This window comes from Eleginops maclovinus, chromosome 8, assembly GCF_036324505.1.
Source record: "Eleginops maclovinus isolate JMC-PN-2008 ecotype Puerto Natales chromosome 8, JC_Emac_rtc_rv5, whole genome shotgun sequence".
Classification (NCBI taxonomy): Eukaryota; Metazoa; Chordata; class Actinopteri; order Perciformes; family Eleginopidae; genus Eleginops; species Eleginops maclovinus.
In genome coordinates, this window is record NC_086356.1 from 13240579 (window position 1) to 13254242 (window position 13664).

General features: G+C 37.7%; 1 protein-coding gene across 1 annotated transcript; it reads right to left on the reverse strand.

Annotated features, from left to right (window-relative positions):
* Positions 1 to 737: 737 nt before the first annotated feature.
* opn4xa (opsin 4xa) lies at positions 738 to 13616 on the reverse strand. Its single transcript, XM_063889766.1, has 10 exons — positions 13442 to 13616; positions 10277 to 10412; positions 5584 to 5717; positions 4953 to 5156; positions 4678 to 4849; positions 3643 to 3804; positions 3276 to 3383; positions 3015 to 3189; positions 2298 to 2438; positions 738 to 2217 (listed from the first exon to the last, which is right to left on the reverse strand). Exons 2-10 carry the CDS (start codon positions 10408 to 10410, stop codon positions 1798 to 1800), a joined length of 1650 nt encoding a protein of 549 aa, XP_063745836.1. The 5' UTR covers positions 10411 to 10412; positions 13442 to 13616; the 3' UTR covers positions 738 to 1797.
* Positions 13617 to 13664: the final 48 nt, after the last annotated feature.

Genomic DNA, 13664 nt, shown 5'->3' on the forward strand with positions numbered 1-13664 from the left:
AAGGGAGAACACACTTCAAGTGTCAAACTAGCTTGTAATTAAATGAACAGTGATGCATAAATCCCTTGCCAATAGAGTAACACATTCAAAAGATCCATATGGTTAATAAACATCTGTCACCCTGATGCCTCAGATGATCAAAGCACATGTGCTGTTAATGCTTCTCAAAACATGCAAAAAAGCAAAAGGAAATTGTACAAAAAGATTTGCTGGGTTAAAAAAAATCATTAGAAAGGAAAATATATCCAAGTCCACCTGTTTCCTGAGAGTGCTAGACCAAGGCACTAGCCTATATTGTTTTTACAGGCACTCACATATGACACAGAAGTAGTAGTTATACTTCTGGAAGGCCATGTAAATCATAACTCTGCTATAATGCATGTTTAAAAGGGTAGACTCCTCTGAAATCATTATAATGTATCCATGCATAAGACCTTATATCAAAGTTGTGTAAATTGTGATCAAAACAAAAATTTACAATGGTAAATAACAACTCTTTGATATAAAAGCTAAAGCAACTTTTAAAGACATTTCTCTGCAAAAATGGAATTATTAATGTTGTTTAAACATTTGAAGTAAAATTCATCTGATGGGTTTTTAAGTTCACGATACAGATTATAAGAATTTGTATAATAGTATTTAAAATAAATTCTGTGTTTCAAGCTTTGAGGAGATTGGGCAGAAGAATGTGTTGAAAGCTACATGAGAAGTTTATTTCTCACAACAAACACACACATGAAGGACCATTCTAGTTTAAAATGTACCGAAAGCAGCAAAAGCAACAAATATGGAATAAGCAAAGAAGGAAAAGGTGCCAAATGTTGCTTGTTGCGGTGCTAACACTGTTCCTGAGAACATGCAGGCTTAATCCTTGTCATGAAATCACAATGCATGATAAATTATGATACATCAGGGCATCAAGTATCTTTATGGTTTGCTACATGGCACATGGTAGTTGTTTATGCAACATGACTCCCTTTGGTTAGCAAAACACTTTATATCAACACTATAAGTAACACTGTTTTCAAAGTAGCTGCAGTGAATGAAAGTTTCCGGATTTATAACGCATGATACGACACATATCAGAAAACATACAAAACATGATAAGCACCAGTATATGGCCTTACATATATTATATTGAGCTCTGTAAAGATTCATAAATGCATAATAGACTGGCCAGTTGTGCATTATAGACATTCAAATATTAACCACATTTTCTCATTGCTTGGTTGAATTAAATGTATTATGTGAACACATTTCACATGACTGTGTTAGGTTAGTTGAAAGCAGTAATATTACGTTTAATTAGGTTCAACTTAATAATATTGCTTTCAACTAACCTAATAGTTACGTGAAATGTGATGACATGATACATTTATTTAAAGTCAAAGATTCAGTTTTTTTTGTGTATAAAGTAAACTCATGTATATATTTGCTTTGTCATAAAATAAAATAAATACAAATAATTGATAATAAATATGGGTGGTCTTTAATGACTCTTGTTATACAGTAAGTTTTTGTCCCCTTGGACACAGTGCACTTTAGAATAAAAGTGCCTTAATTTGGAAGTTATTTAAAGTCGAGGTTTCATTATGATATAAGATTTATCTTTGCTCCGCTGTGACAGTGTTGATAAGAATGCATAAAAACAGTCAAACCAATAACTTTAATTGAACTGTATTGTTAAACGCTTGAGATGAAAGTTTAACAGCTACTTAAAAGACATTCGTAAACAAAAACAAAACAACTTTACTCTTCTGCTCACACTTAGATAAATAAACACTTTAAATATTTAGATTATAGATATCTTTGCACAGACTCAAATACTTGAGCAGAACAGTCCGGAGGCTGTAAACGGAGCAACAGTTCTCTCTTATGACTCTGTGTGCTTTGTTTTTCCTCACAATAGCCATGGTCCTTCTTTAAGTCGAGTCTGATGACTGCTTGGGAGTGCACAGATGCAATTTTGTCCAGAGAGTCTGGCTGGAGGAGGACTTCCAGCTCCTTATCATCTTTCTCCTTCTGAACTTGCTGTGTCTCTGTCTGTTCTTGCCCACCCTTTTTATCTTGTTCTGCTTCCTGTTTTTTGTCTTTATTCAAACATTCAGGATTCTCCTCCATTCTCCTCCCAATGGCCAGGCGCATTACTGTGTTGACAGACTCCAGCGACAGGGTGTGATCACATCTGCTGGTGGTGACTCTCTCTGGGATGCGGATCTAAAACACAAAAGTAATGGACATGATTGTGCTGACATTTTAGGTCTTCAAAGTCCCAAAATGATCAGAATATACCCTACCTGTTCCTGGCTGTAGCTTCCCTTTCCCTTGGTCTGCTTAGCCAATGACTTTGGGTCTTTCTCCCTCAAAGCTCCAAGGGAATAGCTGGACTTCACTCTATAGCTCTCATCAATTGGGTCCAGCTCCACATCGCTCCAAACCTGCTACAACGGATATGCACATTTATACATTCACATGTAAATCAAGGCAAGAATGCACCACAATAATGAATGTGAACCAGCTTTAAAAGTGACAGACCTTTTAGTTCTAATTATGACAATTTCAAGATTGGTTTGAGTTGATTGATATAAAAAAACTCTGTTAAAATTAGGTTAGTGTAATTGTGTAAGCACGCACTGCAGCCCTCCCTTACATAAGCCAAGGTCAAAGCAGTCAACCTAGGGGAAACACTGAATGTGACTCGATATGACAACTCTTATTACCATTACATTTCGGTACTATGAGGATATTTTTTCATGGTTTCCTCTTGAGAGAGAAATGGTATATTTATTGTTATTAATGCATACAATTGTTTCAACCCACAGAATAACACAAGGATTTCCAGGGAATTCTATTTGCCAAAAGTGTTTATACCAAAACAGGGTTAAAAAAAACAATGCAGAAAATAACGTGGCTTTCTGTGCATTTGATCTTTGATCTTTTTTTCTGAACCAACCATGCTAGTTGTTGTGTATTCACTAAAACTTCCTTAAACCATGTGTAGAAGCCAAACTCACTGTGTCAGCTGTAGACATGGAGGACACTCTCTGAAACCTGGTTTTGGAGCCAGACGACTGTCTGCTCAGCATTGAGTCCCTGAGGGAGGACTCGCTGTGTGACACTGATATGCACTTCCTCCTGGGGGGCTCTCCTAGGAAGTGAAGACAGGGAACATTTTCTGCCATGGTGTCCCTGTTGAAAAAAGGATGAACTTTCAGCACAACCCCTAGATTTCTATTCAAGCTTAAGTAACTGATTAGATGGATGACTGCACTCACCTGTATTTAGAGTGAATGATGGCGTAAATAAAAGGGTTGTAGATGGCTGATGCCTTGGCTATAACAGCAGGCACCGCTTTTGAATAGGGAGTGAGGACACTTGCATATCTGAAAGGTGTACAGATGTGTAAAGAGTACAATTGCACAATGGTTGTAACAATACTAGTTTGGTAGTTTAACACTGTTGAATAGCACTTCATGAACTCATGTTGTTTTCTAATAAAAATGGAATATGGATCATGGTTGATGGCTGAAATGAGTTACACGGTGCAACCAAGCATCCTGTCTTATGCCAGAGTCTACTTTACTGTCTGTACACAACAAAGCAAGTACACATAATTAGACCATAAACAGCCTGTATATTTACCCAGCCCAGGCGATGAGGGTGACACATGCATAGGGCGACCAGGAAAGCACAAACACTATGATGACCACAAAGGCAATCTTGGCCAGCTTCCATTCAGTCTTGATGGACTGCTGGTGGATCAGGGTTGACTTCCTCACCTGATACCCAAACTTCTCCACATCTCTGTTAGAAGGGAAATGATAAAAAAAAAAATGTTCAGAGGCTAAATAAATTAAACAAACACAAAAAAACAAATTCAGTGTACTATGGATCCAAATTAAGAAGAAGTGAAACATATGGGACACGGCAAAGGAGACAACTTGGTGAACAGAGAAGGTAAGCAACAGAAAAAGTGTATATTTGAATTGTATTATTACCATACTTGGATAAGTATCTAATCAGTGTTTTAACGAGGTTTGGAACCATATCATGAAGACGGAAAAAAATATGAAATAAGACAGATTGAGAGCAAAGCTAACGTTGAAGATATTCCTTTAAGGGTGAATACTAAAAGTAAGTTCCAGCTAAGTTGTGTTCCCCAGCAATAAAAATAAATCATTGCTCGGCTGCATTAAAGTCCCACGACATTAACATCGGATAGCTTTGTGAACCTGAAATGATGTATTCAGTCTTGTGGGCTACCTCTGAATTGGGAAACAGCTGCATTCCTATACTCAGGGGTGAATTTGCTAAAAGAGGCTATTAGTGACCAGACAATAATGTGCAGCATCTGTAAAAAAAACAAATATACATATGTGCACAAATATAAATAATGAAGAACTGAAGAGAGATTCAGAAGCCACCATCCTAATACATATAACACGCTTGTGATTACATTAAACAAATTGCATTGCATAATGTCAAGCCTGTTGGAAATCTCATTACAGCAGATTGTGTTGTGTGTGCTATAGTGGTACAGCATATGCTATCATCTGCAGTTCAATTGTATGATGCTCTTTTAAAGTTATTAAGGCTTTTAATTGAAAGCATTTCAAGTATATTCATTGTGTTTAATGCATTCAAGTGCTGCATATTCACCTAGGTTAATTCATTCACCTGCTTGCAGTGCGGATGGCCAGGAACATGCACAGATAACAATAGGATATAATGGCCAGAGGGATGAAGAATACAAAGCAGCATAGCATCAAAGTATAACTTTTATTGGCAGGAGTAGATGTCACATAGTCCCATGTGCATGAGGTCATCAGGCCCTCTGGTATGTACGAACCTTAAGAAATAAAATGACAGATAAGAAGGAAGTCTAAGGTCTAAAAGTAAAAAGAGGAAAGTTGAATAAAAAGAGGAAGAAGATGAAAGACTAAGTTACTTACTCCACCCTAAAAGGGGTGCGAGGCTCCAGGCCAGTGAGTACAGCCAGACCAGGGCGATAATGAGGCAAGTGCGTCTCTTTGAGGTCCAGCGAATGGCCTGCAGAGGCTTGGTGATGACGATGTAGCGATCAAGAGATATAGCCAGAAGGTTTATCATAGAAGTTATTCCAAACAAAGCTCCACAGAAGGCGTATATCTTACAGCCTTTGGAGGAAAACAGAGAACAAAGGATTTTACTGACATGATTTTTTCTTCTCTAGCGAAAGCTTTGGATAACTTGAGATAAGTAACATAAATTATTTGTAATTTGTTATGCTTCTTCTTTTTGTGTTTTGCTGCTGCAATCAAAACATTTCCCAGTTTGGGATGAATAAAGTATTTCTGATTCTGATTCTGAGTCTGAGTCTGAATACACAATTAAAACTGCTCTTATAGCCGAGGGTGCAGATCGCTCTAAAAGTAATACAGTGGAAGAACAGCATGGAAAAAGCAGATGTTTTTAAATTACGTTTTAGTGTTATAAATACATAAATGTGTACCATATGTTATTCATAGCTCCATATATAGACAAAATGTATGGATACATATAGGAAGTAGCTGTTTTTAAGAGTTTACACTGAAAAGAAAATACCTGTTTCCCCAAAAATCCACCCCTTGTAGAGGGAGTTCACAAAGAAGATGGGTGACTGTGTGATCGCCATGAGGAAGTCACTGACTGCCAGGTTCATGATGAAAAAGTTGGGAGGAGTCCGTAGCTTTTTGTTACTGAAACAAATAAGGATTGAAAAGTTTCAAATCAAGTGACAGTACACAAGCAGAGCAACATGATAAATAATAATAATAATAACTTAAACGTATATAGCGCCTTTTATGGTACCCAAGGTCGCTTTACAAATAGGGAGGGGAAAAGGGGAGTGGGGGTTAGGGATCAAAGGACTTGGAGTGGTAGACTGTTCCAGAGTGTGGGAGCATTGGCAGAGAAGGCCCTGTCCCCAAAAGTTCGCAATCTGATGCGGGGAGTGGCCAGCAGGTCCTTGTCAGAGGACCGCAGGGAACGTGACTGAGTGTAAGGGTGGAGAAGATCTGTGAGGTGTTGTGGTGAGAGTCCATGGAGAGATCTGTAGGTGAGCAGGAGGATCTTGTAGGTGATGTGTGACTTGACTGGCAACCAGTGGAGCTGTTGGAGGATGGGAGTGATATGCTGCCAGGGCTTTGTGTGGGTTAGAACCCTAGCAGCTGAGTTCTGGACGTACTGGAGTCTTATTGTTTTGAAAGGTTGTTTTTTTTAAATTACTTTTCCTTAGGGGCTGTGCTGTACATGGAGTGGGGTATGGGTTCATAACCTGGCCAATGCAATATCCATCCAATAACTCTTAAATCCTCATCCACCTGAACTCAATTCCATCTTGCTTACCATAATAGGCAGGGGGTGGAAATCCATTTCTATGGCACTCACACACCCACTTTCAATAGTAATAGGCTGTATTTGAAACTGCATTCTAACAACAGTATGTACTGAATACTAACTCTAAAGGAACAGTGTTGTGTGCCATTCCCAGCAGACTGTTCGCACTGAAGTAAACTCAAGTATTAAAACTTCTCTGCCTTATGTATCGGTCACAAAATCAGAGCCACCATTAAATGAAAACACTAAAAAGTCTACATTACCTCTTCCACTCAATTGAGTGCTGTGTATTTAAAGACGATTTAAGATTATCTACAGTCAGCTTTTCCTCTTTACTCTACCTCATCATCACTTGCCATTACTCAGAGTTATTTTATCCGCTGGTTCATTTTTTATATCGTGTGCCCTAGCACACAACATCGGACAATAGAAAGCTCACATCTGATACTCAGAAATTCATGCTAATCTATTATACATCCAGGCCTTTCCTCAAGAACACAACATACAGATGCAGTCTGAACATCTACATCTTAAATTTTACACCAAACTCAGAACATGATTTCAAGCAGAGCTCTATTCTCTCGAGACACATTCAGACCAAAGATTTAACTCTTACCAGGGGAATCACAAGATCAAAACTGTCCTGTGAACATAATATAACATGGTGGAAAACTAACAAATATTACAAATTAATGGATTCAGTACACTCCTCGCAGCCAGCAAAACCTTTACAGTCAGTAAGGACAGTGACAGCGTGAAAAGAGTCTGATTTAATGCATAGAAAGCTGCTAAAGGTTGTATTACTATTTACAGTTAAAAGGAGAGTTAGAAATAATTATATTTTGTTGTATTCTATCTGATTGATGTTGATTTGAGATATGTTTTCTGTTCTATTGCCTAACAAAGGGTTAAGAAACTGAACTACCAGAATGCTTAGCGGCTAAAACTAACAAGAGTTACGCGCGTTTTCCTTAGGATGAAAGTAGTGCCGCGTATACAAAAAATGACTAGTAAATACATGGAGCTGTTGATTATATGTTTTGTTGGTGTTTGCTGAACGTGTAATGGTCACTACTGATTTCTCTACATAAAGAAGCCTTTGTTTTCATATCCGACGTCCTGCTGTTTATTTTGGAGGTAGTTAATCTACAAAAGTAGTTACTTTGTTATAGAAATCCAATTATAACTGACCTTCTAAATGTATGAGGAGGACAGCAGGGAAACACCAAGCGCTAAATGTCTAGAGGATATCCATAAAAGCCAAGAAGTATTGGCAGCAAATTGATTTCTATAGTATTCATTTGTGTGTCTCCCGAGAAAACACTAGTCCGCACTGTCACACAGTAAGGTATATCTCACAGAGCAAATAAGCACCTTTACTTATTATTGTTAAAGCCGATACTGTCAATAGTTTCAGGAAGATGTTATATTGCAGCATATCGTAGGGCATGTGGCCATCCAATCTAACTTCATGAAAACCTGATGATACACACTAACATGTCGAGTTTCAGGAGAAATATTGAGCTTGGCACTAGTGGGTTTGCGGCAGATGATGCCAGTGCTTTTCTAAGGCTGTGTGTTGGCACAGATGGTCATGTTGAAGGCTAATGCATGGTAATGGTGTGTGCTCGATAACCTTCTGGTAGTATGCCATAGCTCACTGCACACACATACAGACGTCAGATTGCGTTTTGGCAACAGTCTGTATAAATAAAAGCAAGTCTTCTTTTTTAACATCGACACAAGCTGCCGTGAACATTGTCAGCACGACCAATGTGTGACAATTTTCTCCATGCGTCAGAATATGAAGTATTCATGGCAGCTTTTGATGTGATTGATCTGTGGGGTAATCAGTGTCAGTGAACATTTTACACTCACATTTATAAGCATACATCTTTTATCTACTGTGACATAAAAGGCAGAGTGAATATAGATCCACAGATGGTCAATGAATATTTGTTTAAACCAAAATGAAAACGATAGAATATATCTTTCCTTTGTTTTCGATATGTAAACCACAAACCAGTGATCATATAGTGACATAATAGTTAAATCGGCTCCCTTTAGCCTATGAGCATACTCCTGCTTGTTCTGCCCACTCAATGTGAAAAGACCAAAGAATAGTACAACAAACAAACAAGATGGAGTGTATTTGTGTGTTTACATGCAGGTGAGTGGGTATATAGCCTACTGAAGTGTGACTAGAATGGAGATTGAGTGTTGTGACATTTGAGATGGTTGAGTGTCACTTGAGGTTGGAGTTTAATGCATAAATCATGTCAGGCCAAGGATTTTATCTAACACTTGGTCCTTCACTGCAAGCAGAGTACTACTATATACCCAGGAGTAGCCATAGTGCACTACATGTAACAAACGCTGCCATAAGCTTCAGTGACTTTAGAGTCATTCATTCTAACCAATTATTTTTTGTATTCTTCAAATATAAATAAACATGGGGAAGATGAGATCGGAGTTTTTGACCCCAAAGATGTGTTAAAAGTAGAAAGACGTTTGACAAAAATACATTAGCTGGCAGAATGGTGGTTCACATATTCAATGCCAAACGGTTGTTCCAAAAATAGAGATATTAAGGGTTTTATACCAAGAGGATATCCCATAATAGGGCACGTACAGTAGTAGTTAATTGGAATAACCTGTGATACTGTCATTTAAGCTAGTTTAACCTATTTATGTGGAAAAGGCGGTATTGTACTGAATATATATACGGGGGAAGCTGACTTAATTATTGAATTGACATATTGATTTATTTAGTACAGTTAGAAAATCACTGAGCTGCTGCTGATACGGAATGCCTGGAGGCTGCTGCAAAGACCTCTCCGCCTGTGCTTGCAACATCAGTGCTTCCTAATGCAAGAACACATTGTTTCCCCATTTCAGTCCTCTAAATCTCTGCAACATCAAAACACTGCACACTGTACAGAGTTGAAGTACATCACATGAACTGCTTAAAGCCAGTCTCTAATTTTTTTACATATTAAGAGTTTAAAAAAATTAATGTGATTTCATAAATGTAAAAATGTACACCATTATAAAACCCTAAAGGGGACTATTTTGGGACGATAATCACTATTGATAGCTTTTGACAATGTCAACAGCAGCATAATGCTTCCTTTATCCATCCAAGAAACCACATTTTAGAATACTCATGTAACTGCAGAGGTAAGATGCATACAGATGAAGCCAGACTAATGGGGGGGAACAGGAATATTTTGGCAACAATGCTTTGAGTTGGTTGTTCAGCAGTAATACAGGATTTTTGACAGACAGGGAATTCAGGGAAGTCAATAATTATTGAGAACTCTGTTATTCTACAAAATAATGAAAAAAAAAAAAACAGGTTTAGATACTGGAAATGATGTCAGCTGAAATTACATATGTGTGTTACTTTCTCCATGATAAATTGAGTGGAAGGCTTTAAAAAGATCAAATGTAGTCCGCTCCAGTTGATTTCCTGGGATCAGTGGGTTTATAATGCATTAGGTACATGTCTCAGAGAAAAGGTGTGATGTGAACTGAGAAGCATGGTTTTCGGGTTATATACAGGTACTATTAATAGGTGTGTGTCCTGCTTACACATGCATTAAAAAAAAACTGGCAGCAGCAGAACTGCTTATTAAAGGCCTTGTTTTAACATAATCAGTGACATTCGGCATGTGAAGATAAAGAATAGGTGGTTTTAATTTATCAATAGACTGAACTGTCTTTCATAAATGATGCTTGACTTGTATATGTGTATTGAAATGAAAAAAATCTTTTCATTTTGCTTCTTTATAGAGGCTATGCGTTTATTCCTCAGATGCCTAAATGCTAATGTGATAAGTCCCCTGGTTAAATAGATGCACCTCTTTAATTGGCAAGGACAGACATGCACATTCTTCACCATGACCTGTTCACTTACCAGAAAAAGGCGTACATGACCAAGGCGTTTCCTGTAACACCCAATGTTCCAATCACCAAGACAAAGAAGGCAACGATATAATGAGCGTGAGCCTGGACATCCACCGGCCGATAGAATCCGGGATCCAGGTCCATTTCTGTAACAACAACGACACAAACACACACACGCACACACACATACACACACGACATGTCAGCATCCGAGAGTCTATCTTCATGGAAAGCATGTCTCACAGATCTCCCTTTACAGCCCTCTGACCCTCTAAACTCTCTGGCACTATGAAAAAGTACTTATCATAATCAGCGAGTAAAATGGCTGGAGGCAAGAGAATACAACAAGACATAACGGCATACAGCATACTGTCTGTTTATTCAGCTACCATTCCTACATATCTTCAGTTAAGTCAGTTTGGCTCAATGTCATGTGTCTTGTTCTTATTTGTCCTAGTTGAGACTAAACATTACACTGTGTCAGTGTTTAACACATTCAATTTATTTTCATTGTTTTCTATATATATTTTTTAATCATAGGAAATCCCTACATTTCATGAAATGTGAACTTTGTTGAATTCTACAGGAAATGTTGGGTTACTGTTGGAACTGTGACAACATTTGGAAGTATATCTGTAAGAAGTTAGGAACAATCAGTACTGTTCTCGTGCCTACACTGTAAAGTACAGTATGTTGTTTGGTTGGCTGGACATTACACACTGTCTATCATGTGTGGCTTTCAAGCTGCATAGGGACAAGTATTGAAAGGCTTTCACACAAAGCAGTGCTAAAAGCCTTAAAACAGCACACCTGAGCAAGCCCTCCTAACAGCATGGCTCTATAGATGGTAATGTCAGTATGTCTGTAGGTCTTCTACTATGGTCAAGACTGATATATCTAAACAACAAACATATAAATCTCTGTAACATTTTGTACAGACATTAATGTTCTGTGGAGGATGAATGTATGGATACACCAATCCACCAGTGATCTGAGGCCCATCTACTCCATTGATTTCCTTTTTTACGTCTGATTGAATATGGCTGTACATGTGAAATGATGTTTATGACGTGTTCAGTTACACAACGATTAAAATCTGATAAACCCGACCCATAATGCATATTTTGGTCTTTGTGTGTACATAGTTGACTTTTATTAAGAAATGTGAGTTTCATGCATCTGCCTTCACATTTCTCTTTGATGTGTTTGAGACTTTCTAGCCCTTCTTTTAGCTGTTCAACTCTTTTTCATTTAGGTTTTCTTGGATTAAAAGAGCAGTCCTGCTTTTAGCTCTGGACAGTATCTCCATTGCATCATTCGCGCTATTTTTTCCTGAAGAAAAAAAACACTTTTCAGTATTCCATTCAGTTTAGACAATTTTAAGTGTCTGAGTTAAAATAACATATAAGAGAGAAGATGTATTTGTTTCAATAGCTTATAGAATTAAAAGGATTATTACAGTTGGTGCGTTTTAATATCAATCATTAACCTAAGCACATTGTTTAATTAGTCTGAATTCATTATTAATCACAATAACAGTGACCCACTGTTTGGAGACTGAAGAATCTCACTCAGTATTATTGAACTACTGGGCTTTGGGATTTTTTATGAGCTCTTCTTAGAACGGCAACAATAACTAAATGAGCCTGGAGCCAATAAATGAGAAAAGATAAGGGAACAAAGGATTTAAAAAATGGATGGCAGTGGAACAGACAAGATGTTTAAAAGTGTAAAGAGACAGTCATTAATCTGTCAATAGGGTCCAATGATGAATTTGTTGCATGTGAATGAGAAAAATGAATCAAAGAGTTGATTAGGTAAAGGCTTTTCTGATAATGAAAATGGCTGGACTTTCACATGCTGTTCCATGTGGCTGTTGTTAATGTGATGGAATGGAAGAGTGCGTGTTGAGTCACACAATGTTACCATCATTTATCAATGCAAACCCACTTCCTGTTTGGCTCTATTATAGAAAGAGTTATGTCCTAACACAGCACAATGCTCTCTGCCACATAATGTAGTTTGAAACATCTGTGATGTATCACATTAATAATTAGTTTGAGTACATGGTGTAAATCAGGCCTGCTTACTCACAGTTGGTAATGTAAAGCTATGTGATGGTATTGTAGCTGATCCATCCAAGCAGTAGGAATCTGGTCATTATGCATGTACATGAAAAATGCCGTAGCATGTAGACATTTAGATCACGGCACGATGGGTTAAGCACACATGGACGTGCAGGGTGTCAGATCCAAACAGGGAGCTCTTGCTGTGCTCAGTGAGGCCTTGTGCGTCACAGCAACCATCAATCACCTCATACTTCCCTAATATTCATTAGTCATCGAAGCATTGTCTCAAAGGCTTAAGGCCCCACGAATCAAATACATATCTGATTTAGTGTGAATAAAAAGGAAATGCACCCTTTGCCGTCTTCTATAAAAACGTCATTACTGGTATGGATGCATTGAATATGTCTATTGTTACTCAAAAATGGATGCGAAGTTTGTGTTCATGGGGGGCAAATTGGTCAATGACGATGATAGAGCATAGCAAGTCCTGTCTGCACGACTGTTATCTGTTTATCTGTTTGTATACTTCAGTTTATGTAAAATACGTTTTATAGCCATAATGAATTATAAATAAACAGAACCTGTTTTGGTAAAGCTCTTGAGAAATGTGTTTGTATGCATTACACAGAGCAGGATTTGAATCAACAAGTGTCTTTGTAAGGGATTCTCTTTTTATAATAATTATCTGTTTTTAGTTGAAGTTGTCCTCCATAGCAGGTAGTAATAGAATATACAAATCAAGTTATAAAGGATGTGTTCTATTGATGAGACACCTGCAGTATGTCCATTCCCAGCTTGGGGTCAATACAATTATTGATCTGCTAACATCAACATCACTGTATGATCACGGGTGGAAATCTGCTGTTGAGTGTCTACATTTAAAATCTGAATGCCTGACCCTTAATAACAAATGCAAATTAAACTGGTACAAAAAAACTGAAACTTAAAAGTATGTAAATGTCAAGAAGCACAGATGGAAACCACTGTTGAGCTTCGTAGATTAACATATCATACTGTACATGGTATTATACAACTGCAAAACATTCATAAAGACATTCCTATATCAAGTTGTTAGAAAAAGAAAAGAAAAAAAGTAGTTACTCTACCTCATCCAGACAATGAAGTCCCTTTTCCTCTTTATGTTTGCAGTTGAGCGTAAAGAGGATCAGAGAACACCGCAAAGCATGTAAAAAGGCTTGTGAAAAAAATCCAGATTTAAATAGATGGAGTCAGGATGAGATTCCCTCATACGCTGCAGCCCCAGTGAGCTGCTGCTTCCCGTGCTTGAGAGAATATGAGAATACACAGAAAGATACATAGAAAGCGAGC

Excerpts from the sequence above, each read along its gene's own strand:
- opn4xa (XM_063889766.1), bottom strand. The coding sequence starts at position 10,410 with ATGGACCTGGATCCCGGATTCTATCGGCCGGTGGATGTCCAGGCTCAC. Across the intron at positions 5,157-5,583 it reads GTGGATTTTTGGGGAAACAG|GCTGTAAGATATACGCCTTC; the intron begins GTATTTTCTTTT and ends TTTCCTCCAAAG. Across the intron at positions 3,384-3,642 it reads ACCCTCATCGCCTGGGCTGG|ATATGCAAGTGTCCTCACTC; the intron begins GTAAATATACAG and ends TACACCTTTCAG.